Source organism: Dasypus novemcinctus, chromosome X (genome assembly GCF_030445035.2).
Source record: "Dasypus novemcinctus isolate mDasNov1 chromosome X, mDasNov1.1.hap2, whole genome shotgun sequence".
NCBI classification, from domain to species: Eukaryota; Metazoa; Chordata; class Mammalia; order Cingulata; family Dasypodidae; genus Dasypus; species Dasypus novemcinctus.
In genome coordinates this window covers 147,681,596-147,707,751 of record NC_080704.1, presented here as the reverse complement: position 1 = coordinate 147,707,751, position 26,156 = coordinate 147,681,596, and the positions used below count along the sequence as shown (strand labels likewise).

At 37.5% G+C, this 26,156-nt stretch overlaps 1 protein-coding gene across 4 annotated transcripts; it reads right to left on the bottom strand.

Annotated features, from left to right (window-relative positions):
• Nucleotides 1–25,839, bottom strand: SLC25A14 (solute carrier family 25 member 14). 4 transcript variants are annotated; one of them, XM_058290977.1, is made up of 11 exons: nucleotides 25,771–25,839; nucleotides 25,394–25,639; nucleotides 21,582–21,675; nucleotides 19,482–19,629; nucleotides 17,079–17,173; nucleotides 15,690–15,775; nucleotides 8,160–8,255; nucleotides 5,317–5,441; nucleotides 4,405–4,540; nucleotides 1,353–1,433; nucleotides 1–437 (listed from the first exon to the last, which is right to left on the bottom strand). In XM_058290977.1, exons 2-11 carry the CDS (start codon nucleotides 25,466–25,468, stop codon nucleotides 396–398), a joined length of 978 nt encoding a protein of 325 aa, XP_058146960.1. In that variant the 5' UTR covers nucleotides 25,469–25,639; nucleotides 25,771–25,839; the 3' UTR covers nucleotides 1–395. The 4 variants fall into 4 exon arrangements, with proteins under 4 accessions (XP_058146960.1, XP_058146962.1, XP_004475985.1 ...); XM_058290979.1 differs by having other exon boundaries at nucleotides 25,403–25,639; XM_004475928.4 differs by lacking the exon at nucleotides 25,394–25,639 and having other exon boundaries at nucleotides 25,771–25,826.
• Nucleotides 25,840–26,156: the final 317 nt, after the last annotated feature.

Sequence of the window (26,156 nt, the reverse complement as noted above, 5' to 3'; positions counted from 1 at the left end):
TGATTCTTCCAATAAATATTTAATGAGAACCGAGGTCTGTAACATACATAGCTGTAACTGCCCTGGCCATGCCTTCGGTTCTAGCCCAAGTCTGGGGCTAACCAATTATATTTAACCACATTTGGAAAGAAGGCCATTCTGAAAATCATTCATCAGTATCCATCTTCACAGAAGATACCAATCTGGGGCCAGAGTCTCAATGTTAACACTTCCTTTCAGGGAAAAGTTAACATGGTAACACAAACATTTTTGAACCATCCTATTGTTCTTGGAGGACCACTGGTTCAGCAAACACTCAAAACTTTGTCAAAATACATTAGAACACAGAGAAAGAAAGAAAAGAGAAGAGTAGAGTAGAAAGGTTGGCAGGGCTGGGCTCACATTTAACACAGTCCTTAGATTTGAAGCCTCTTGAGCTGCTCATATGTAATAAAAAACTGAGGAGAAAGTCATGGAAGATCACCAGATTGATACCAAAGTCCAAACCCAGTTCTAAAATTATACATGGCATTCTCTTAAATTAGGGTACTTAGTCTGTGCTATCCTAAGGTGCTCTTGTTTAAAAGTCTTTTTTTAAAACATTATCTGTCAAATCATTCCTGCATTGAATACCCCTCATGGCCCATTTTGATGGTTGGCATTTACCAATGTAAACAGATTAAAACTGTAAATACTTAAGAGTCTTCGGGGGCAAACAGGACACACGTATATAGAGATATCCAAGAACATCAACAACAGGTAATATGGTATTAAAGCAACTTCAAAGACTCTTTCAGATTATAGACTATACAAGGGCAAGGAATGCACATTTCATGAATGTTCAACCCTGCAATGCTCACACCACCATATGCAATACCCTATGCAATGGTGTGCATTCAGGAGGTGCTGAACACAGCTAAAGGGAGAGTCTCCAACAAGTTAAAAGCCCCATCTCTCCTCTGGATTCCTTTGACTTCTAATGCTTCCTGTTATTATTTCCCAGCTTTTACGGTCCTATAGTTAGAGGTAGGAAAGAAGGACAACCTCAGCATGGACTCTCCTGAAGGGCATATCCCATCATGCCTTCCAAACACTTCATAGCGCCTTCCAGATTGCTGTGTTTGTTGTTTTGCTCTGATTTAAAGAAGAAAAAAAGGAAAGTGTGGCAGATCTTTTCTACTCCCTTTAGTTTATATTAGCCTCCAACTGAAAACTGTTTCTCTACTTAACTTTCATCCTCCATGGTCACCATTAGGACACTGAGTTTCTCACTTGCCTGAAAGTCTCAAAAATCAAATTTTCCTTTCCATGGCCTAGAATCACCTGGGAGCTTAAAGCATTTACTTTATCATTTCCATATTCTAAAAGGATACAATGATGTTCCAGGGTCCAAGTCGAAGCCAGTTGGGCCAAAATCCTTTATAGAGTGCAAAGAAGCCCTCGTGATTCCACATCTGGGGAAAAGATATTAAAGAAAAACATAGTGAGTTCTACTTTCTCTTTAAATCTGTCACTTTTATTGTAGTGACATTACATCATCTTCCACCACCACCCTTCAACCTACCACCATCACTCCTACCCCTACCTCAGCAATTTGATGGCTCCATAAATGGTCTTTTTCCCAAAGACATACATTCTGAACTCGTATGTAGTCTAAATCCATCCACCCATTCATTCCACAAATTTTTACTGTGTACCTGTCATACACAAGGCATTTTTCTTGATGCCAGGGATGTGATCACAAATAAGGTGTCTATGGTACCCAACTTCTAAGATCATCCCTGATGATCCTTACATCCAGTTATTCATTCCCTTGGGCAGCCCTCCCACAATTTATCAGAAACAGCCTGTGTGGCCAACAGAATATGGCACGAGTAAATGCATATCATCTCCAATGCTAGGTTATAAAATACACTTTACACATATATGCTTCTGCCTTGTTCTCTCTTGTATCACCTGCTCTGGAAGAAGCCAGTTGCCATGGCACGAGGAGAGGCCCCTGTGCTAAGGAACATGACGCTAGCTTCATGGGACCCATAGTTTTGTGAGGCAGACAGACATTAAAAGCAATTACAATCAAATGGAATAAATGCAAATAAAATATAGTGCATCCATATAATGGAATACTATTTGGCAATAAAAAGGAATGAGGTACTGATACATGTTACCACATGAATGAAACTTTAAAACATGGGGCTGAGTCAAATTAGCCAGTCACAAAAGGCCACGTTTTGAATGATCCATTTATATGAAATGTCCAGAACAGGCAAACCTATAGCAATGGAAAATAGACTAGTGGTTGTCTAGGGCTGGGGGATGGTTATGGGGAGTCACTGTTACTGGGTACGGGTTTCTTTCTGTGTGTGATAAAAATGTTCTAAACTTAATGGTGATAGTTGCACAGCTCTATGAATATACTACGACAATTGAGATGTATACTTTAAATGAGTAAATTTTATGATACGTGAATTATTCCTCAAAAAAGATGTTTTGAAAAATGTAGCAAATGCTATAAAAGAAAACTATACATACATAACCTAGTATTTGGTCAGGGAAAGTCTTTGTGAAAAAAATAATACTCAATCTGAGATCTGAAGAATAAGTAAGAGCTAGCTAGCTAAGTAAAAGGTGCACTGGGGGCAGTGAGGGAATAAGGGTGGCAGAAATAAAATTGTAGAACCAAATAGGGCTCAAACCATATAAAGTCTTGGGGCAATGAGAAGCAGTAAAGGGTTTTAAGATATGGGTGAAAAGATGAGATTTATACTTGTTCTTCTCTATGTCAGAGATGAATGCATGATCCCCATTCACTAAAGTGTTTTGGGACTCAAAGATGAAATGCAAAATAAAAAAGATGCTATTAATATTATATATAATGACAATATAAGACAAACTAATTTTAAAGAACACTACAAGTAACTGAATGAGTGAGTAAATCAGTGCTGCAGAAATACCTCTTATTTAATGTGATAAGGACAAGCAGCTGGTTTATATTAAAAAATTTCATCAAAGAAGAGAAAATAAATGACACATATATATCTTAAATAGTTTAGTTTAACTTCAAACATCTGAGTGTACATTACTTTGAAAAATCATTTGATAAAAAGCTAAAGACTTCTTGGTAAATCAGTCTGCTGATTGAATTTCAGGTTATTTTTCCTGCATAAACCACATACCTACATGTATCCTCTATAATTTCTAGTTTATTTTAAAGAGGAGAGAGAATTTAGACACTTGAAAAATATTTCAAGTACAGAATGTTTTCAGACATTTACTTTTCCCCAGTCTTTTACAGTTGTCTCATTCGTGCCCAATTTCAAAACATTTTTCAGCAACTCACCTTTACCATGTCTTTACAGAGTAATCTTCTGGAAATATTTTTAGAATCTTGGGCATATCACATATCTCTAAGCCTTTTTCTCTTTGAAACATCCATGGTCAATTTAGTGTTCACAGAAACAAATCTTTCAACAGCTCCTCACCAATTAAAAAAATCTAAGCATCTCAACATAGCATATAATACCCTTTATAACCTAACTAACCCTTAGCTACCAACATGAGGAAGGCACCATAATGTAGAGGTTAACGTTGGTTTGAATATAGACAGTCTGAATTTAAATCCCAGTTCTGAAACTTACCAGGGTAGGTTACTTATTTTCTCAGTGCTTCGGTATCCACCATTTAGGGAAATGGTGAGGATTAAATGTACTAATACTATGTCTCATTAAGACAGTACTTGACACACAATAAAGTACTCACTAATGTAAGATGTGATTATTCAAAATGCAACTATCTACAGAAGCCTATCCCACACTCCAAAATTGGGCTAAAATTTGCACATATAGCACCCTGAGTTTACCATTTACCAAGTTGTACTAATCATCTCTTTATATACCTACAGTATGCTATAATTTGTCTATACCTACTAGATTGGTTCCCGGCATATAATAAATGGTTGTTAAACTACACTGGGTACAGCAGAGAAACTATATGGAGATATCATATTTTAGTCCCAAATTTGTTTATACAGCAATAATATCAGTGACTACATAATACATTGATGACATTCAGATTCCTACAATCACATAGCAGAAACTTTCAAAGCCGAAGTGTGAACAAAAGCACAACCTTGAGCTGAAAACAAATATCAGGCTTTCTGCTGCAGGGTCTCTGTTTGTCTGAAGTGGGAAAATGTAGAAGTATCCTACATTCTAAAACATTCAAATTGAAATAATAATATTAAACACACTGTGCATCAATAGTTTGCCAAGGAGACAACTTTTCTGCCTGAGACTGACAATGAAAGGCTACTAATGATTCTTCCAGTCATCAGAATGGCATGTAGCAACTAAGAATAAGATGTGAAAGAAGGTCTGGGATGTCAAAGAAAACTAAAAATCCAACACAAGTCCACAGTGTACATACCTTTAAAATACCATCCAAAGTGCCCTTATAGAGGTCCACATGTCCCACGATTGCCCTCTGGTTCATCATACGAGTTCGCACCACATCAACTGGATTCGAGGCCAAAGCCCCAGCCAAGCCACATGTAAAACTGGAACTAAAGATGGAAATTTAGGTGGGTTTTCTCCACTTCCACCCCCTGCCCACTTAAAGAGAAATTAGACCAAACATAAATGCATAGTAACTCAGACCCATGAGGTAAAACTTGGTACTTGCTCTTTCATTACAATAAAAAATGAAAGGAAGGCTTTTCTAATGAGACCACCATTCAAAAGTTGTCCCTTCACTTTTCAATTTGAAACTCAGACAGACATTTTTTAAAAGGACATTCTTTATAAGCATAACAAGATCCCTAAGCAGAAAGTGTCATACATCATCTATTAGTTACATATGTTTCTCAAACCACAGCATTCTATGCCAAATGCATGTGTGTAGCAAACTACTATAAAGGTTGCAAAGATGAAGAAAATGTAGGATATTAGCAATACAGTCTTCAGCCAAATATTGTACTTTAGTCTCACAGGCCCTATAAAATTTCACATTTTTTTCTGATTTCCTTTGAGAAAAATTTACTTTCTGATCCAAAATTAGGCCAAGGAAAAGAAGAGAGGTGCTTATTAGATATAAAGACTGTATTATGTCTAGTAGGCTGCTGTAGTAGACATTGCCCCCAAGTACCTAAGTGCCCATACCATCTGGGAACTCTGTGAAATGCACATTTATCAGAAGACATGAAGTTCTGGTAATGGGAGAAACAAGAGTATTTAGGCCATACATTTCCAGGTATGACTCTCACATGAGGACTTTAGAGAAAGAGGCTTTCTGTGCTCAATATGCTGGAAATGTAGAATGGGTACCACCTAGCATACTTACATAAAGTGGGTTAAAATTGTGTCTCCCATCATCCCTGACAATATTAAGTGCTTTTTGGTAATATCATAGACTGGCAATTCTACTCCTACAACAATGGCAGCACGCTGAGCAGTTGGAACCACACCCTACAAAACACAAGTGACATTAGACACCAATGAAATACACAGGTACTGACATAATCTGAAAGCAAAAAAAACATAGGTTAGGAGTTGAAAAGTGCCAGGAAAATCCAAGACTGAAGTACAGAGTTCACACTTTCAAATCAACTGCTAATACTAGAACACTTATAAATTTCCAATTAACTTATGATACTAAAAATAAAATCATGGATATGACACTCAACACACAAGTGACAAAAGGAAAAAATCGATAAATTGCATATCATCAAAATTTAAAACTTTTGTGCTTCTAAAGATACAATCAAGAAAGTGGGGAAGCAGACTTGGCCCAATGGATAGGGCGTCCACCTAACACATGGGAGGTCCCCGGTTCAAACCCCGGGCCTCCTTGACCCGTGTGGAGCTGGCCCATGCGCAGTACTGATGCACGCACGGAATGCCCTGCCATGCAGGGGTGTCCCCCGCATAGGGAAGCCCCATGCACAAGGAGTGCGCCCCGTAAGGAGAGCCACCCAGCAAAAAAGAAAGTGCAGCCTGCCCAAGAATGGCACTGCACACATGGAGAGCTGACACAACAAGACGCAACCAAAAGAAACACAGATTCCCGGTGCCACTGGTAAGGATGGAAGTGGTCACAGAAGAACATACAGCGAATGGACACAGAGAGCTGACAAAGGGGGGGGGCGGGGCAGGAGAAGGGGGGAGAAATAAATAAAAAATAAATCTTTAAAAAAAAAAGAAAGAAAGTGAAGACAACTCATGGAATAAGAGAAAAGATTTTCAAATCATAAATCTTATTATGGGCCAGTATCCAGAATACATAACGAAATTCTTACAAGAATCAAAAGACAACCCAATTTTAAAATGGGCAAAAAGCCTACGTGGTGAGCCAGTGCCCATGCAGTGAGCCAATGCCCGCATGGCAAACCGAGTGCCCTCGCAGCAAGCTGAGTGACCGCGCGGTGAGCCAGTGCCTGCACAAGTGAATCACACAGCAAGATGATGACGCAACAAAAGAGAGACAAAGAGGAGAGTCAAGGTGAAGTGCAGCAGCGACCAGGAACTGAGGTGGTGCTATTGACAGGGAGCCTCTCTCTGCATCAGAGTTCCCCAGGATCAAATCCTGGTGAATCCTAGGAGAAAGACGAGAAGAGAAGACAAAAAAGAAAAAGAGAAAGAGATACAGAAGATTACGCTGCAAATGGACACAGACAGCAAAAACAACAGGGTGGGGGAGGGGGAGGGAAAGGAAGAAAATGGGCAAAAAGTTAAATAGACATTTCACCAAAGCAAATATACAAATGGTCAAAGAGTACATGAAAATATGCTCAACATCATTAGCCATCAGGGAGATGCAAATCAAAACCACATAAAGATACCACTTCACACCCACTAGAATGGCTATAATCCAAAAAAATAATAATAGTAAGTGCTGGCAAGGATATGAGGAAACTGGAACCCTCACACATTGCTGGTGGGAAAACAATCTGGCAGTTCCTCAAATGGTCACACACAAAGTTACTGTATGGCTCAGAAGTTCCACTCCTCAATATATACCCAAGAGTAGTGAAAACATATATCCAAACAACTTGTACATATCCTTAGCAGCATTATTTAATAGCACAATATTCCAATTACAGCTCTCATTACAACACAGGGTTGTTAGACCATTAAAAGTCATGTTTTTGAGGAATATTAATGAAGTAAGAAAAGTTATGATATAATGTTGAATAAGGCAAGATATAAAACTACATATAATGTTATTCTAACTTTAGGGGGAAAGGTACATTATATACATACAAACACACACACATATATACTCACACATGAGCAATCTTTTTTTAAATTAGAGGGAAATACATCAAAATATGTTTCTTCATCTGAGGTTAAGATAAAAGATAAGTTAATTTTCCTTTTTATACCTTTCTGTATTTTTCAAAAATGTTTCGTAATAAATATTTTCTTTTTATAATTATGTTTAAATGTTATTTGAAATTGAAAGTAAAATACCATGGGGACAATTCAATCATCTCCAAATTCCCAAACTCAATTTTTGAAAAAGAAGAAATATAGAAAAGCTTTCTTCTTTATTTAAATGTCCAGTATTAAAGGATTTCTCATTCCATGCTCTCTAAAAATCTCCTAGTAGTCTTACTTAATATTATACTGAATTGATTAAAACAGGATAAAAAGTTTAGGAACAGTGACAATAAAAAAGAAAAGTAGATAGAATACTGGAAAATAATATGACAAAATGAATACGGTGATTATCTCTAGGGAGTGGAATGACTGGATTTTTAAATTTTTACTTTTCTGTATTTTCTTAATATTTTATAGTGCACCTTTTATGAGGGGGAAAGTTATTTCAGATAACTTCTGAACATAAACACGCAAGACTATGATAGTAACACATTGCTGTGCTAGTACAAAATTGGCAAAAATATCTATAGAAGAAGTAAATACACTAAGAATCTGAAAAAAAACAAAATGAGTATCTTGAATAATTTAATAATTTCTCCCACACATACAACTTCTAAACCTTAGCAGAAATAAAGACCAATGATAAGTTCTGGTCCTTTCATAGGTGATATCTTCAAAATAAGCTTCTTAGCTTATTTTTTGGTTTACCCAAGAATCTTAAACAGTATAAGATGAGAGTTCAAAATTTTATGGCTTTATTATAAAAAGTACTGTTTGTAAATTCTAGAAACTGAGAGCACTCACTCTCCACAGGCCTCTGGTGCCTTCTTGTTGGTATATATCGATGAAGCTGCCAATCATGCTCCCTTGGAACAAGCTTCCTTGAGCCTGCATTCGAATCTAAAATAAGAAAAGGTGAATATTTTGTTTTGACAGAGAGGACCAAAATGAGATGTTTCACACATTTAATGTTAAGAAAATAGTATTTCGGAATTATCAGAAAAATTGGAGAGCTATTATGAAGAAATAAATGAGGTAAACTGTATATATATAGAATGCAATTTGTGTCAAAATGTGTTTTATAAAGATGATTTTCATCAGTCTCACATGCCTTTCCTCACACTAAACCCATAATTTCTGGACTTGGAAGAAAATTGGGAGAAAAAGAAGAACAAGTCCTCAGTAGGGATAGAATATAATTCACTTTAAATATTATTAGTTTAGTGAAAAGCTACAAACAACCTAAATGTTCAAAAACAACAACAAAGAATTGGTTACATAAATTAAGATAGTCACCTAATAGAATATTATGCAGCCATTAGAATTCTGTTGTAGAATAAAATTTGCTGATATTGAAAAATGTTAAAAATTAACTGCTAAATAGAAAAGACAGGTTGCAAAGCAGTATGTAATTTTTATTAAAAACAGGTAAACCTAAAAATATCCATATTCACAACAGAGAGACTAGAAGAATATATACACACAAATGTTGATAGTGGTTTATGCCTGAGTGGTGAGACTACAAATGAGTAGCTTCCCTTTTTTGTGTTTTCTTTCTGCCTTCCATTTTCATCTGCATTGTATATATATTGCTTATGTAATTATAAAAAAGGGTTAAAAATATAATTTTATGCATATAAGACCTTAACTTGAGTTTTATTTGTAGAAAGTATATTCCATGAAGCAGCCTTTGAGATATACACAAAGGGACATATAGCATTAAATAATCATGTGAAAGATTTGATACAATTTCACACTGGCTTTGCACATAGAGAATCATAGCCATCAGTTACTAAATACTAGTATCCAAAATATAGCTCTAATTCCATGAATCACAATTCCATCATTATGAAGGACATATAACAGCAGCATGATTTCATGCAGAAAGTCAACTTCTACTACTAAGAGATTTGAAATAAAAACCTAAGCCCAATTAGGTTGGGATACAAACTATCACAAAGACAAACCCAAACTGCAGATACCCTCTGGTAAGTAAGTAAAAGACTTCCTTAGGGAGATGATTCCTGAGCATGGCGGGACTAGGGTGAGGCAAGTGAAGCACTCCCCTCTGGTACAAAATGTAAGTGTATATCAAAAAACTCAGTAATCAAGGCAAACAATATTTTAATATAATATTAATGCCCCCCAAACCATGATGAACCAAACATTAAAATTTTTACTTTTAACTAAAGACAGGATTCAACAGGGCTGGGATGAAACGGAGGCAAGTGAGGTGAGTCATGCAAAATTTTGATGTTTGGTTCATCATGAAGTTTTATGCATTAATTTTGGTTTTTCAAAATACTGCATTAAAATATTCTTTACTGAGGTGTTGTTTTCTTTTGGTGCCCCTTTACATTTTGCACCTGAGGTCACCCTAGCCCTGACCCTCTTCCTGAGCATAGTCTTTTTTTTTTGGTCATTTTTTTAATTCATTTTTTAAAAATATTACATTCAAAAAATATGAGGTCCCCATTCACCCCCACCGCCCCCACCCCACCACTCCCCCCACAGCAACACTCTCCCCTATCATCATGACACATCCATTGCATTTGGTGAGTACATCTCTATGCATTGCTGCACCTCATGGTCAATGGTCCACATCATAGCCCATACTCTCCCACGTTCCATCCAGTGGGCCATGGGAGGATCTACAATGTCCGGTAATTGTCCCTGCAGCACCACCCAGGATAGTCTTGAAGGATGAATTCACCAGTTAAAGGGGAAGAGGCAATGCAGGCAGGGAGAGAGCTACATGCACAAAGGCAAAGAAGCAACAAATAATAGGTCAGATATGGATTTAGATAGATCACTCTGGCTTCAGACTGGAGATGGTTTGAGGGAATTCACACTAGAGTTAAGAGAACAGTCAGTAGGCTGCTGAGATGAGGAGGACCTGAGAGAGAAATTGCGGCAAAGGGGTAGATTTGAGAAATACTTAGTAAAATCCGCAGCGCTTGGTTCATGATCCAATACTTGAAGGCAGAAGTTTGTTGAAGGAGAACCAAGATAAGGATGAATCAATAATCAAGGATGATCTAGGTTTCTAGCATGGATGACTGGGTATATCTGGTTGAAGATATAGATACTACATGGGTGGGTGCAGCACATTACTAGTTGTCCCCCCCCCCCCCAAATCTATTCTCCCCATCTTCAATAATAGTAATAGAGTTTTAGCCGGGCACATGGCCCCCCAGTTAGAGACTACATTTCTCAGTCTTCCTTGTAGCTAGGTTTAGCACATGGAACTAAGTCCTTGCCAATGGAATGTGAGCAGAAATAATGGTTGAAATTTCCATCTTCTGCTTAAAAGAAAATTGGCAGTATTTCAGAATAACCAAATAGAACTACTTAATGAAAAGACATTCTTCCTTGCAGAAGAATTCTAACTAAGAAACATGAAAGGAATGACAGAATTAGAAAATCACCATTTGAAACCTGAAATGGAGTAACTGATTCAGGTAATAGTCACTAGTTGATGGAACCATCAGATGAAGAGCTGATAGGGAACTTTACAAAGGAGAAATCAGACTGTCATACCTGAACCCACCGATCAATCTAACATCCCTAAAATTGGGACATCCAAACATCATATGCTTCCTTATATGATTCAGTCAGACCTTCACAGATAAATGCCATTTAGAATTATAGAGTTTAGAGAAACAAGTTAAATGGCCCCTCAAGGAAGCAAACAGAAAATCCAGACCTTGGGAACTCTATAGGACAGCTGATCTAGCTTTTTCAACACGTTAAAGACACAAAGAAAAAATAAGGGGTGTGTATAGAGGGAAGGGGTGTTCTAAAGTAAAAGGGACTTAAGAAACATAACTACCCAATGTAATGTGTGAACTCTGTTTGGGTCCCGAGTCACACAAGCCAACCGTAAAATATATGTAACAGTCTGGAAATTGGAACATAGCTTGGGTATCAGATGCTACCAAGGAATTACTGTTAATATTGTTAGGTGTGACAATAATATTATGGTTATGTAAGAAAATATTCTTTTTGAGATGTATATCAAAGTATGTGGGGTAAAATGACAATGTCTGGGTTGTGCATTAAAAATAATGAAAAAAGGAGAGAAAGGAATAACGAAGAAGCAGGTGTAGTAAAATTTTAACTGTTGAATCTAGGTGATGCATAAAAAGTTGTTTCTTGTATTATACTATTCTCCATTTTTAAGTATGAAATTTTGAGTTTTTTATTGAAAATATACTTAAAGAGTTTAAAAAGGAAATTACTTTTCCTCGACTCTCTGTTTCATGGGCTGGAGTGCCGGTGTGATGGTGACCCAACTTCAACCATACAGATTAAAACAGTAACACAGGACAGAGGTCGAAAACCTTTTCTGTAAAGGGCCAGATAGTAAATACTTCAGGCTTTGTGGGCCTCATGGCCTCTGTTGCAACTACTCAGTTCTGCCACTGAAACAAATGGACATGGCTGTATTCCAATAAAATTTCACTTAGAAAAATAGGCAGTGGGCCACATTTGGCCCACAGGTAGGAATTTTCCAACCTTTGCCCTAGGAGATGGCAGAGCAAAAAAATGGAAGGAATGTGGGTCTTGGAGGACCACCCACCAGCATAAACTGTTCTCCTCCAGACCATTACATAAGTGAGAAAAAAGCTCATAACTATTTGAGATCTTAGGTTTTTTAGTTTCTTTGTCATAGCAGCTTAGGCTATACCCTAACTGATACCATGAGAGCCAAAGTCTTGAGAATGAAAAAAGTCAACAAGGGCAAGATTGTAGAGAAGAAAAGAGAGAAAGACAAATCTTGGGTGGAAGGAGAGAAGTATTTAAGGTATAAGCAATTTTTTAAAAATCCTACAAATGAAACCAAGTGTAAAAAGTAGAAGAATCTAAGTATTGTGATATAGAAACCAAAGAAGAGCTTCCAGTAGGTGAAATTAGTTAAGGTTTTATAAGGTGAGAACTAAAGTGTCCACCAGATTGGATAATTGTTGCTGACACTGAAGAGAGAATGGAGAATGGAAGATCTTTTGCAAAATCTGGATAAGAAAAGAAGAAAAAGATAGGGTGATGTTTTAAGGAAGTCAGAAGTTCAAGGGAAGGCATTTTAAGACAGAGAGACTTGAACATATTTACAGTGTGAGGGGAGGTGAACAGCAGAAAGAAGTTAAAAGTATGGGAGAAAGAAGATAAATGAGTGAGAAAAGCCCCTAATTGAAACATAAGTAAATGACTCAAAGTAAAGCCACGGCAATACCATTACTAGGTATATACCCAGAAGAACTGAGAGCAGAGACATGAACAGACATCTGCATACCAATATTCATAGCAGCATTATTCACAACTGCCAAAAGTTAGAAACAACCTAGGTATCCATCAACTGAGGAACGGATAAACAAATTGTGTCATATACACAGGACGGAATATTATACAGCTGAAAGAAGAAAAGTCATGAAGCATATGACAACACAGATGACCCTGGAGGACATTATGTTGAGTGAAATAAGACAGACACCAAAGGACAAATACTATATGACTGCGTTATTATGAACTAAACATATTGTGTAAACTCATGGAGTTAATTAGAATGTACGTCACCAGAAAACAGAAGGAGGGTAGAGAACGGAAAGCTGAGGGTTGATCCGTGCAGAATTGGTAAAAAGGTTGTTTGTAAATCTTTGGAAATGAAAAGAAATGGTGAAAGCATTTCATGGTGTTTGTAACTAGCAGTACTATTGTATGGTTATGACAGTGGTTAAAAGGGAAAGTCTAAGGTCATGCATATTACTAAAAGGAAAGACAAAAACTGTAACAGGACTCTGTAAGATAGTAAAACTTCACGTAAAACACAAATATGGATGATATTGCATATATAAGACTGTTTTTACAAAATATAAATACAAATATACTAGAGGGAAGGAAAAAGAATAGCAAGTATGTACAGCAGGGGAAGCATAGAGAGATTGAGAGGTGACGAGTTTTGTTTATTATTATTACAATTGGAATAATGAAAATACTCTAAGAATGAGTGAAGTGATGAATGTACAACTACATGATTACACCTAATACCACTGACTATACACTTCAGATTTATTTATTTTTTATTAATATGTATCAATAAAATTGATTTGTTAAAAAAATGTTTTAAGTAAAGCCATGGTTCTTAAACCTCATTGTGCTTCAGAATCCCCTGGAAAGCATGTTAAAACACAGTCTACTGGACCCCACCCAATGGTTTTTGATTCAGTAGGTATAAGGTGGGGTCCAAGAATTTTCATTTCTACAAGTTCCTAGGTGGTGCTGATGCTGCTGGTTTGAGGAGCCTCTCTTTGAGAAGAGTAGAGACAAAATAGGGATTGGTATAGATGTATATAAGTTTATAGGTAAGGGGTGAAAAGGACAAGAAGTTGAGAGGTAGAAGATGAGGCCACAGGAGGTGGGTTGTCTGCTGAAAGAGGGAAGAAAAGACCTAAAAAGAAGGTTTGAAGGTTTAAACTGTTACTGAGGATAGAAGAAGCCATCCAAAGATCAGTGAAAAGTCTGAAAAGTCCAGCTGATTTTAAAAATCATTTATATGTACTGTTACAGTCTAAGATTGTGGCCTGTCCCTTTCCCCTCCCCCCAACTACCACTCAGGCCTACGTAGGTATAAGAAAGGAAAAGGTAAATGGGTAGCTTTGATCAATGGTTGCAATTTTGTGAGACATGTTAGAGGGACAGGAAGTTGAAGTGAATGGTGAAAAGGGTACTTTAGGTGACTAAGTCTAGAATCCAGATGAACAAGAAGGGAAGTTTTGGGGAGTTAATTATTATTCTTGAAAAGAATACAGTAACAAGTGTAATTATACTCCAAATATTCTAGAGTTTTAGGATACAGTCAATTCTGTTCATAAATACTTGTTCTGTAAATCCAAAGTGATACAGAATTCTGTCACCAAAATATTATCACTTTACTCCAGAAAGATCATTTTATATATTTTCTCCATTAACTACCACTGGTTTCTTCCATATGTTCTGTTTTTCAAGTCAGTCAGTTCTCAAAACTCACTGAATTGAAACAGATCTCTCCTTCACTAACCTAGCCACCTGTGGTTTCTACAATGCTCTAGTAAACAGAACATTTGTTCTCTAACTTCTTTCTCACATTCACTCAAATAATTTTTTTTTGAGGTACTGGGTCAGGATTGTACCTGGGACCTTGTATGTGGAAAGCCAGTGCTCAACCACTGAGCCACATCAGCTCCCCTGAGTTGGTTTGTTCGTTTGTTTGCTTGTTTGTTTTTTTGTCTTTAGGAGGCATGAGGAACCGAACCCAGGAACTCCCATGTGGGAAGCAGGGCTTCAACTGCTTGAGGCACATCCACTCAAGTAATTTTTTAAAACCTGGTATCTTTTCACACACTTTTATTACATATTTCATGCTTTTAATTAATCATAAGTTTAAATAAAGTAATAAGGAGAAAATATTTGTTATGAAAGAAAATAAGATGAAAAGTGATCCTATTAAAATAAATGTTTAATTACATGAGTTGATAGAAATCTGAAAGAAATCATGTAATTTTTTCCATGAGTGTTTATTCATGATAACTTGAAACATCCAGTAGCCACAGAAAACATTTCAGTTAAATATTTTTAAAAATCAGCACCACTAACCTATATTGTTCTGGCTATTCTGAATTTAGAACATCCCAACACAGGCCAAAATAAACTCTTTCTAAAGCCAAATCTTAACCTGAATAGAAATATTGATAAGACAGGGAAAGATAGAAGCACTATAGATTTAAGGCACTTCAATTAAGTATTAAAGGTAGCTTTCCCAAAAATACATTTTGATTTATCCTTTATTTGGTATCCTAGGTTTTTATACCAAGAATAACATACCATCGTAAGATTTGGAATGGGTGGAAGAGATGTCTTTCTTTTGTAAAGTGAGAAAAGTGTTATAAAGGTTATTGTAAGCACAGATTCATTCTCAAATTAGTCTCAGGGAAATAAGAGATCTGGAAATTGATTCCCTTAAGACTACATGCCCCTTGGAAAGTCTTTAAGAGCCTCCAGGTCTTTGTTTACCACTGGATTAATACATAGCATAATAAATTGACTACTATTTATTAAGATTACCAAGTACAATGATAGGCAGTTTAAACTATTATCTCTAATCCTTAAGAACACCACACCATAAATACTGCATTAACTTCACTTTATAAATGAGAAACTGAGGCTTAAAGGGGATGAGTGATTTGCCTAAGGCTCTATGGCTGGCAAGTGACAGAGTGGGGATATGAACCCAAGTCTGACTCAAAGTTTATGCTGTTTTCACATCACAGTGTACACCCAATGCCACCAGATCTCTCTTACCTTTAGTACATCAGTGGGATTAGCTATAGCAGAAGATATCACTCCTGACACAACCCCACAGATCATATTAATTAGAAGAGTCTCATCTGTCAAAAGGGGGGAAGAAAAGAAAAGTCTGTTTGTGTTAGGCACCAGTTTCTGAGAAAAGAGTATTGAGCTATCAGAGGAAGAGAACTCTGGCTAGAGAGCTGACTCCAGAAATGAACTACAAAACTTGTGAAAATGAAGACACTCAAGTATTTCTAGATCTCAAATCAGTACTGAAACATATAAAAATTATAAACTAGAAATCATTATTTTTAAAATTATACCATTATTTCTAAATAACACTGGAACATGTCCTATTCTTCTACTTAACTGCCAATATCCCCCAAATCGAGGTTTTGATATTTTCCCTTTAACCATTTCAAAGATCTAAAGAAAAACATGTTTTTGTCTTTTTCTGGGGAATCATCAACTCTGAAGACTTAGTAACTGAATAGCAAAGATGAAGTCTTATGTCTAACAGAAAAATATTTACCTAAATACTCATTTTGACTGGCCTTAGATCTCTTCTAGCCTCTATTTATTTACAAAAGGTTTCTGTAGTAACATGTGCAAAAACAGTCATTTGGAACTGAACCCCCTCGGCCAGATAAAAGAACAAAGAAACTGCAGAGCATATTGTTTCAAAATGAAAATCCAATCTTCCCCACTCTTCCCTACCATAAAGAGCCTATAAATAGAAACCCAAGTGAAGAATCTGTAAAAGTAAATTGTTTTAGAGAGAGGTAGAGTGGAACTTTTCAGGCTCCCCAGAGAAAAGGCTCCAGAAAAAAAAACTGATTTAGGACAAGAAAGTAATGCAAAGGACATTACTAACCGAAAGACTGTCCAGCTGTCCCCAAACATCGAACAGCCCCAGGCCTGTGGTAAAATAATCATTTAATACAGTATCAGGCTAGAAATGCTGCAGGTAGCAAATAGAGATATGTGATAATGCTGAATGTGGGTTAGGTGGCCATAAGTACATTAGAATCTAGACTAAAATAGTCTAAAATGATTCTACTCTAGAAAAGTTTATCAAAATTGGCAGCTAGAGAAATTCCTATAGTTGAAGCCCCCTTGTTGATGAGAACAGCATTAATTTTTTGGACAATTAATTAATTGTCCAATAAAGGCCTGAAGAATTTTTTTTAATGATAGGAAAAAGGACAAACTTGAACAATTTGTTCTAACCCATACATCACCTCTGCAAGGATTCCTCCCAAGTCAGTATAAGCTCACTTTGTCCTAGCAATGACTGTCAGCCATTCTCAGATATCCCGTAATGAAACATTTTTCACTAGGCATGATTTCAATAATCCTTTTGAGTATCATCTCAATAGAAAGAGAGGGGTCTATACTGACCTTCCAAACGTTCTACAAATAATCGCTTCAAGCTTTGGTAAATGCCAATTTTAATGGTGCCATATGATGCCTGTCTTAGTAAAGCTGGAGCAATTCTGTGAACAAAAAAGGAAGGAACGAAGGGAGGGAGGAGGGAGGGAGAGTGGTAGGAAAAGAAAGAAAAGAAAACAAAAGAAAACAAAAAGAAAAGAAGCCAATTATACTCAATATACATTTGCAGATGATAAATATCTCATTTATCTTACTCATTTCCTTTACCCACCTCACTCTACCCAACAGCAGAATACACACTTAAAGCATTCATGGAACATTCCCAAAGATAAACTAATACTGGGTCATAAAACAAATATCAAAAAATTTAAAAATAGTAAAATCATACAGTATATATTCACTAACCATAATGGGATTAATGAGAAAAACAAGAAAATCTTCAAACATTTGGAAATTAAACAACAAATTTGTAAACAATCCAAGGAACAAAGAGTAAGTCCCAAAGAAAAGTATAAATATACACAGAACTGAATGAAAATGGAATGTCAACATATTAAAATATGTGGGATATAGCCAAAGCAGTGCTGAGAGAGAAACTTATAGCATGAAATGTTAACATTCGAAAAGAAGAGTCTCATATCAATTATCTAAGCTCCCATCTCAAGAAAACAGAAAAAGAAGAGCAAAATAAACCCAAAGCAAGCAGAAGAAAGGAAATAATAAATGAAATTGAGAAAAGGAGAATAGAGAAAAACCAATTAAACAAAAAGCTGGCTCTTTGGGGGGAAAAATCAGTAAAATTGATGAACCTTTAGCAAGACTCACAAAGATTTTTAAAAAAAAAAAGACACAAAGCACCAGAATCAGGAATCAAACGGGATATCACTGCAAATCCTCCAGCCTTTAAAAAGGTAATAACAACTTTATGTTCATAAACTCATCAACTTAGAAGAAATGGACTCAAAAAAAACACAAACTACCAAAACGCAACTAAGATGAAACAGATAAGCTGCACAATCTCATAACCATTAAAAAAATTAAATTCATAACTTAAAAAGCACCCTCCTGGGCCAGATAATTTCACTGGAGAATTCTACCAACATTTAAAGAAGAATTATTATGTGTGATCTATGTATCCTTTAAATAATAATAATAATAAATACAATAAAAAAGATTAGTTAATACCCATCTTACACAATCTCTTCCATAGAACAGAAGAAGAGAGAAAATTTCCCAGTTCATTTTATGAGGCTAGTATTAGCCTAAACCCAAAACCAGGTAAAGATAGTACAGAAAAAGAAATCTACAGACCAACATCTCTCATGAACTTAGACACAAAAATCCTCAACAAAATATTAGCAAATTGAATCTAGCAATCTATAGAAAGAATTATATACCATTACCCATCTCATAGAAATTGTTTTAAAAATCAACCTCTACTTCCTAACAGTTGTAGATGCATCTTGAAGCCTATCAACAAGGAGGTTAGTCTAGAGCCAAGATCGTACCCTATTTAAGTTCTGTTTATAAACTGGAGGCATTCTCACTCATACCTCCCTGGAGATTTTCCCAAATTGCAGAACTATATACTTTAGGAGTTATAAACAGGCAGACAACAGCAGTTTATACTGTTAAGATTACAAAATTATGACTAAATATGCAGATTTCCAACTTTAATGCTTGTTACGAGAAAAAATATCTTGTGATTATCCATGGTGATGAAAGAGCAAGGTAAAAGAGACAATCTAAGAATAACTTACATTTAGCTTCAGGATGTGTTATATCCTTCCCCCAACAAAATGATCTTCTAAGTTAAATCTAGCATAGGCTAATAATAAAATCAATATCCATTCTCTGAGCACATAAACTAGTAGCCTACACCATTGATAGTGAATAAACTACAAACTGGACAATAAGCCACAAACTTACAGCTAATCCAAAGTTGACCCAAAAAAACCACACACAAATAAATAAATAAATAAATAGACAAAAAAAGATCTCTCCCTCTCTCATCTGCATCTTCTGTTTAAATTGCCAGAATGATATTTCTTTAAAAAAGAAAATTTTAAAGTGAGTCAGTATTTGCCAATTCAGGAAGAATATCACAGAGACAGAGACAGATACATTTAATTGGTGTGGCTATTAACAGCGGCTATCAACAACCCTCAAGAAAACAAGAGAAAGCCAATTCTGCAATGATATACCCATTTTAAAATGTATCACTTATAGCCAGATGGATGCAAAATCCAAAGCATAAGACTTGCAAGCAAGTGAAATGTAAACTGGCGCATTAATATTGAATTACAAGTTGAAATGGTGACTATAAAGGGAACAAACTCTCAAACAGCTGAATCACATGGTTTCTTTAAAAAGCATTTCTATTCATGATGTAAGGAAAGAATCCAATCTTACCCTGAATACAATGCCAATATACCTTCTTCTTTATAAATTCTGAATAAGGCATGAAACATCCCTCTGTATTTTATCTCTTTGAAGCGGACATCTATGCTTTGGCCTTGAACTTGAAGTCGTGTTTTGGTTAGGTCCACAGGAAAAGTTCCTACAAAAGAACATACTCATTTAGAAGTATTTCCAAAGAGGAAGAGTTAAATTTCAGCAAAATGTAAGTCAATGACAATTTTTAAAACATAAGACAAAACCCTTTTTATAACATACAGAAGACCCCCTACTAGAAAACCACTGTCAGAGAATAAGAGTTGTATGTGGTGAAGTGAAATGTACTATACTATATCTAGGTAACATGATTTGCCCCACAGTATAATTGAAACTACGGTCAAATACAGTGTTTTAAGTCGGTTCTAATCTACTGTAAATACAAGATAATTTTAAAAGTTCTTTTAATTTCATCTGTAATGTACAATCTGGCATTTGTCTCTTTCCCCTGCCCCCAAAACATCAATTATCCCCACCCCTCCCTCACAAAATCTCCCCAAACTTTCACAAAGATAAGAAAGCATGGGATCGCTGCTCCAGTTACTCTTATATACTATTACTAAGTTGTGGGTTTTTTTTTTTCTCTTTCATCCACTAACAGGAAACAAACAGTTCCCTAATATGATAGAAGATAACGGCAAAGTCCTATTTTGCTCTTCCCATCCTGGCTCCTTAGGAAATTCAGGAAGAATACCAGTAGAATGCTTGTGGGGGGAAACTGTTATTTCTTTAACCAGCCTTCTTACTCTCATTATGCCAACACATAAAAGTGGTCATTATAATGACAAAATATATTTCAAGGAGTATTTCAAGGTCCACAACTAAAAAGGTGATTATGTAGCTCTGGCCTCTGATGAATGTGATATCACAATGCCAGAACATATACAAAGAAAGTCAACAAAGGCTGGTGGATTGTAGTCACTTATTAGTAGCTAAGGAAAAAGAATATGGAAAAACAATCTATAAATATTTCAAAATTAAAATCAAATAGGTAACACTAAAGGTAATACATGATCCAAGACTGGGTCTAAAAATAATGGAGGAGAGGAAATGGCTGTGGCTCAATTAGTTGGGCTCTCATTTACCATATGGGAGGCCATGGGTTCATGTCCCAGGGCCTCCTTGTGAAGGCAGGCTTGCCTGCACGCTGCAGAGAGCCACCCGACTCAGCAAGGTGACGCGACAAAAAGTGAGACAAATAAAAACAGAAGAGTACGCAGCAAATGGACACAGAGAGCAAACAGCAAGCAAAAAAGCCGCGGGGGCGGGGGGGATAAGAAATAAGTTTTTGGTGTATAAGAAAAAAGTTATAGGGAACCAGACTTGGCCCAGTGTTAGGGCGTCCGTCTACCACATGGGAAGTCCGCGGTTCAAACCCCGGGCCTCCTTGACCGGTGTGGAGCTGGCCCACATGCAGTGCTGATGCGCGCAAGGAGTACCCTGCCACGCAGGAGTGCCCTGCCACGCAGGAGTGCCCTGCCACGCAGGGGTGTCCCCTGCGTAGGGGAACCCCACGCGCAAGGAGTGCACCCTGTAAGGGAGAGCCGCCTAGCGCTAAAGAAAGTGCAGCCTGCCCAGGAATGGCGCCGCCCACACATCCCGTGCCGCTGACGACAACAGAAGCGGGCAAAGAAACAAGACGCAGCAAATAGACACAGAGAACAGACAACTGGGGGAGGGGGGGAATTAAATAAATAAATAAATCTTTAAAAAAAAGTTATGAACAACTTAACTTCAGGGAGAGACCATTAGTACAGGAATATAGCAGAAACCCCTATTTTATCCAACTCCCTCTACATTTTCATATATATTACTTAAGCCTAGCAAATTAATGAATCATCAAAATATCAAAAAAAACTCCTAAGTTTGGTTTCTCTTAACTTCAATTCCAATATTAGTAGTACTTTCTCAGAAGTTATTTCCTGATGGCGTTAAGACAATATTTTTTTAAACAAATAAGGTGAGTTCTTACTTTTTCTCTAGCTTTCACCAAAAATAACTGTCACCAAAAGCTACAATCTATGCCATAAAGAGATTTGTCAATTTTCACATTCTTACCAAATTCAGCAACAATAGAGGCAAGGCCGCCATATACAAAGGGTTTCCAATTCAGACCAGACATCTCATGACTTACAGTGGTACTTTTCTGGTGCTAAAAATGAACACAAATCAGAACAAGGTACAAGAGTAAGGAGCATTTGTTAATGTCTAATCATGTAATATTTATCAGCAAAATTGGTAAAGAAAACAGATGCAGAGGGAAAACCCTACCAAATGGGATAATTCAAAATGGGACATCCTGTTTTATGTGCTGGATGATCACAAATTTGTTTTTACAGCCATTCTGTAGGTCTAGGCATGAGATTTCACTCAACATTTTCAATCAAACCTTTCTCTCTACTTTCTTCAGTGTTATCCCTGTCCTCACCCAAATAAGAGGCTACAGTCCATCTAGCATACCCAACTTAAGACATTCAACTAGACAATTATAAGGGAAGGAACCTGGAGTTCAAATTACATGGGTTGATAGATCTCATAAAAGCAGTTCATGGTATTCAGTTGGCTTGATTCAGGTGCAAAGCACTGACACTCATGTACCCTTTCATATTCTTACCCCTCTCATCTCCACTGAACTTTAGGGTTTTAGTTCTAGACATTTCTAGCTATATTCAACTTCCCCCTACTAGGCCCGGGCTGAGCTAAGTACCTTTTCAACTTTCTTCTAACCCCCAGAGAAATGACAGTGATATGGGCCATGTCTCTCATTTCTCTGACATTTAACATACATTTATTCAGTGGCTCCCCTTTTCCTTCTGCATGGCCTTTTAAAATATATACGTATTTTTAAAAATATATTTTGTCCCTCATCTCTCCCTTCCTCCCTATCCCCATTAGACCTGTTATCTTCCATCTTTTCAGCATTTTCCTCTTTTTTTGACACTCTCAGTTCTTTCACCCATGGATTTTACTTTTCCCATCACTTTGGCCTCTAGGTCAGAGATTTTCTAATTTTAGCATGCATCAGAATAATTTAAAAAGCTTATTAAAACAGAGTACTAGGTGCCACCCCTAGGGTTTCTGATTGGTGGTCTGCGGTGGTCTGGGTCTGACCCTGAGAATTTGCAAGGTCCAAAATAATGCTAATGCTTCCACACTTTAAGAACCACCGCTCTAGACATCACCTACTGGTCCAGTTGAAGGTGGTCTCCTTTCTTATGATGGACTCACATTTTTCCTTTAAATATCCCTTTTTCAGTGCTTCACAGTATGTATACTTCTAAATTTCAAGAGCAGCTGCAAGCAGCTTTTACAATCAGCAATGAAGGCTATAAAGTCAGACTACTTGGGTTCAAATCTTAACTTTATTTACTAACTCTGTCACCTTTGGCAGGTTACTTAACCTCCTTATGTCCCCATTTTCTCAACTGTAAAATAGAAATAACAATAAAAACTATATCATAGGGTTGTTATGAAAAGCAAATAAGATATATAAAACACCAAGAAAAGTGCCAGGCACCTAGCTCAATAACTGTTAGCTAGTATTATTATTATATTTTTTTAAAACTCCAGTGCCCAAATTTATACTTTTAACATACATTACTTGCCCATTCCCTGCTGCCCAATCTGGAGTTATTGCTGCTGAATCACAGTCTCTTTAATGGGTGACAAGGTTTTGCTTTGTTTCCACATAAGGAATTCTCTGTAACTAAAGACAGAACAGTTTTCCTGAAAGGATAGCAAGCATGCAGACTAATTCTTTAGTTACAGGGCATACATATAATTATGGAAACCTCCACTCAAGCATAACATGATCAGCCATCCCATTTGACACAGAAAGTCTGGAATAGATAGCCCTTCTGTAGGAAAGTTGTTGAAAGGAATTCTAAAAAGGAAAGTAGAAACAGGCACTTCAAATACCAGCTGCAGCTTGAAATAAGTATCTTGATTACTAAATACTATCTAATCAACATTTTCAGCCATGCCACATATTAGAAATAGTATTAAAAGTAAAACATGACACACATGCTATGAAAGCAGGCATGGAAAAGCAAACATCATGGCATAACCTGTCTCTTGAGTTTGTGAAGGAAAAATATGCACTCTTCATTCACCAATTGAGAGATTGCCCCAGTCTTAAATGTTTCAGACAGTTGCTGTGTTTCTCTTCAGAACTTTCTCTTAACAATTTCTTTCAACACTTCTCATTACAGAGAAAGCCTCTCTCAGAACTTTAATACCTGCTACCCAGCCTTTGAATAAGGAAGCTGTGCTCAGGTTTCAGGGAGCAGTAACAAATCGGTGAAAGGCAGAGAGCAGGGCCATAGCAGGGAGCAGCAAGACCAGTCGCTGCTTTCAGGTGAGTTAGCCCAGTAATAACCCTAATGAAAAGCTCACAGTCACAATTCTGAGACAAAAAAAAAATATTAAAGGCCTCTAGTACCTTTTCTTAAGCTAAATGTATTTAATTTAATTTAATTTAATTGCCTATCTATTATTAGATTATGTTCTTCCTACTCCTGGAGTCTTAAAAAAAAATCACCTTTCTTGTAGGAAATGATGGTAATAGTTGGTAGTTGGTTTTGCTTAGTGCCCTTACTTGACAAAGTAAGACTGACTGTCCTGTATTTGTGCCCCTTCTCAACATTTTCATTTAACTTTTATTGGTCCATGAAATCCAGGTCTGGGGACCACTGGCCAAATCTACTGCCTGGGTGCTTTTCTTGCTTTCTTCTTAAGAAAGGGTAGGCATTAGACGTTCTCAAATGCAGAAGTTAACACTGGAAAGCCAAGCAAATATTTATTGAAGCCATACTAAATGCCTAAACCTGCAATGTGCTATGGATATAATCATCACATGAAAAAATAAAACACAGAACATATGTTCTAATACAGTGACAATATTTACCATTCAGCCTATCTTTCCTGGATAATCAAGGAGATGGAGGAGAGAAAAAGTTGTATAAAACATAGTACTTGCCTTTCAAGAACTTAGAATCTGGTGGAAGAAATCAAAGTAGTTTATTAGAGAAAATTAAGTGCTAAACTGTGTACAAACTATACAAACAAGAGGAGTAAGGAAAAGGAGACAATCAGTACAGGCTTGAATAATTTCAAATGGCTTGTAGAGATGAGAGAATTTACATGGGGCCTTGACAGAGGCAGGTAGAATCCAGATAGGTGTAGGCAAGGGAGAGGGGAACAGAATAAATGAAGACACAAATGTGGGAACATGCACAGCATGGTTTGTGCTGAAGAGAAGGAAGAGTGCAACCTAAATAGAAGAGAGAATTCCCCTGTCTGCCCAAAACAATATCAAACAAGAAGTATGAGATGGTGCAGGTTACATTAAAAGGCTTGAAACCAGAGATAGGAGGAAGGGGAGAGGGACACTGTATATTGTTGAACAGAACAGTGTCTGGAGTAAATCCACCACATTTTAGTTGGCCTAGCAGAGCGCAGCAAGCAGTGTCTTGTGAATGGGAGAGGCAGGCAGACCAGGATGGTGTGAAATAAAGCACACAACGATGTTTGTTGGCACTGAGATTACAGACAAACTTTTTAAAAGGAGACACAGAATTTGATGATGTATGAAATGGAGGGAAGAGTTCATGATAACTCTAAACATCCCTAGTCTGAAAAAAAAAAAACACAAGAATTCGGTGACAGAAAACTATAAATGCCCCTGCTGTTACCTTGTCCGAGCAACTAATTCATGTTGATAATAGCTGCCATGCCAATTAAGTAACTGAACTGCTTTTTAATAGATGCCTTCAATGCCTTAACCTCAAAGAGGGGCAGCAGGTAGAAACTGCAGGGGAACATCTGTCAACTGCATCCCTCACACTAATACAATGGAGGTGTTTGCTTACTCCGCTTACAATCACAGCCGCCGTTGCAAACTTCACCCTTAGAAAAATTAGGATTATTCCGGGAAAGATACCCATTCACCCTGTGGGTAGCCGGATCTTGCCAGTTCCTCAGCTGTCAGAACGAGCTTCTGGAGAGAAGGGAGGCGCCTGAAGGAGGCGGCCTCCCGGGGGGTCGAGGAAGCAGGGTTCAATCGAAGAGGTAAAACCACCGACGCCAGGAGAGTGAAAGACAGGGAAGGGACTCGGCTGAGGGGAGAGAGAGACCAGAGGACCGTTAAGTCCCTCCCAGGCTGGGAACCAAGCCAGCCCGGCCTCGCGCGGCCTGGCGCGGCCCAAGCCCCGCTCCCCAGCCTGGAAGTCCAGGAGCTCCCCCTCACCTGCTCCGGCTCGTGGACGACTGGGAAACCGAGGCTCCCCCAGACAGATACGACACGGCAAAGCCAACCCGGAAGTACTGAGGCCGACGGAAGTAACCAAGGCGTCGCCCTGGTAACGCTGGCGCAGTCATTCCAACTCCGCCTCCTCCAGGCCTAAAAAGGCGGCGCGAATTAAAAACCTGTGACACGGGCACTAAAGGGGGTAGGAAGGCAGGCTGCCGGCGCCAAGGCGCAGAGTGGGCAACCTATCTTTCCAGAAGTAGAGGTGGAAGGAGCTAAGGCGGGAGGGTTTGGCGGCTTCTGTGGTAAACGTGCTCGCCAGTGGGGGGGGCAGTGGGATCGTCTGGTATCCGCCTTTCCCACCCGCCTCCCGCACCCTACGACTA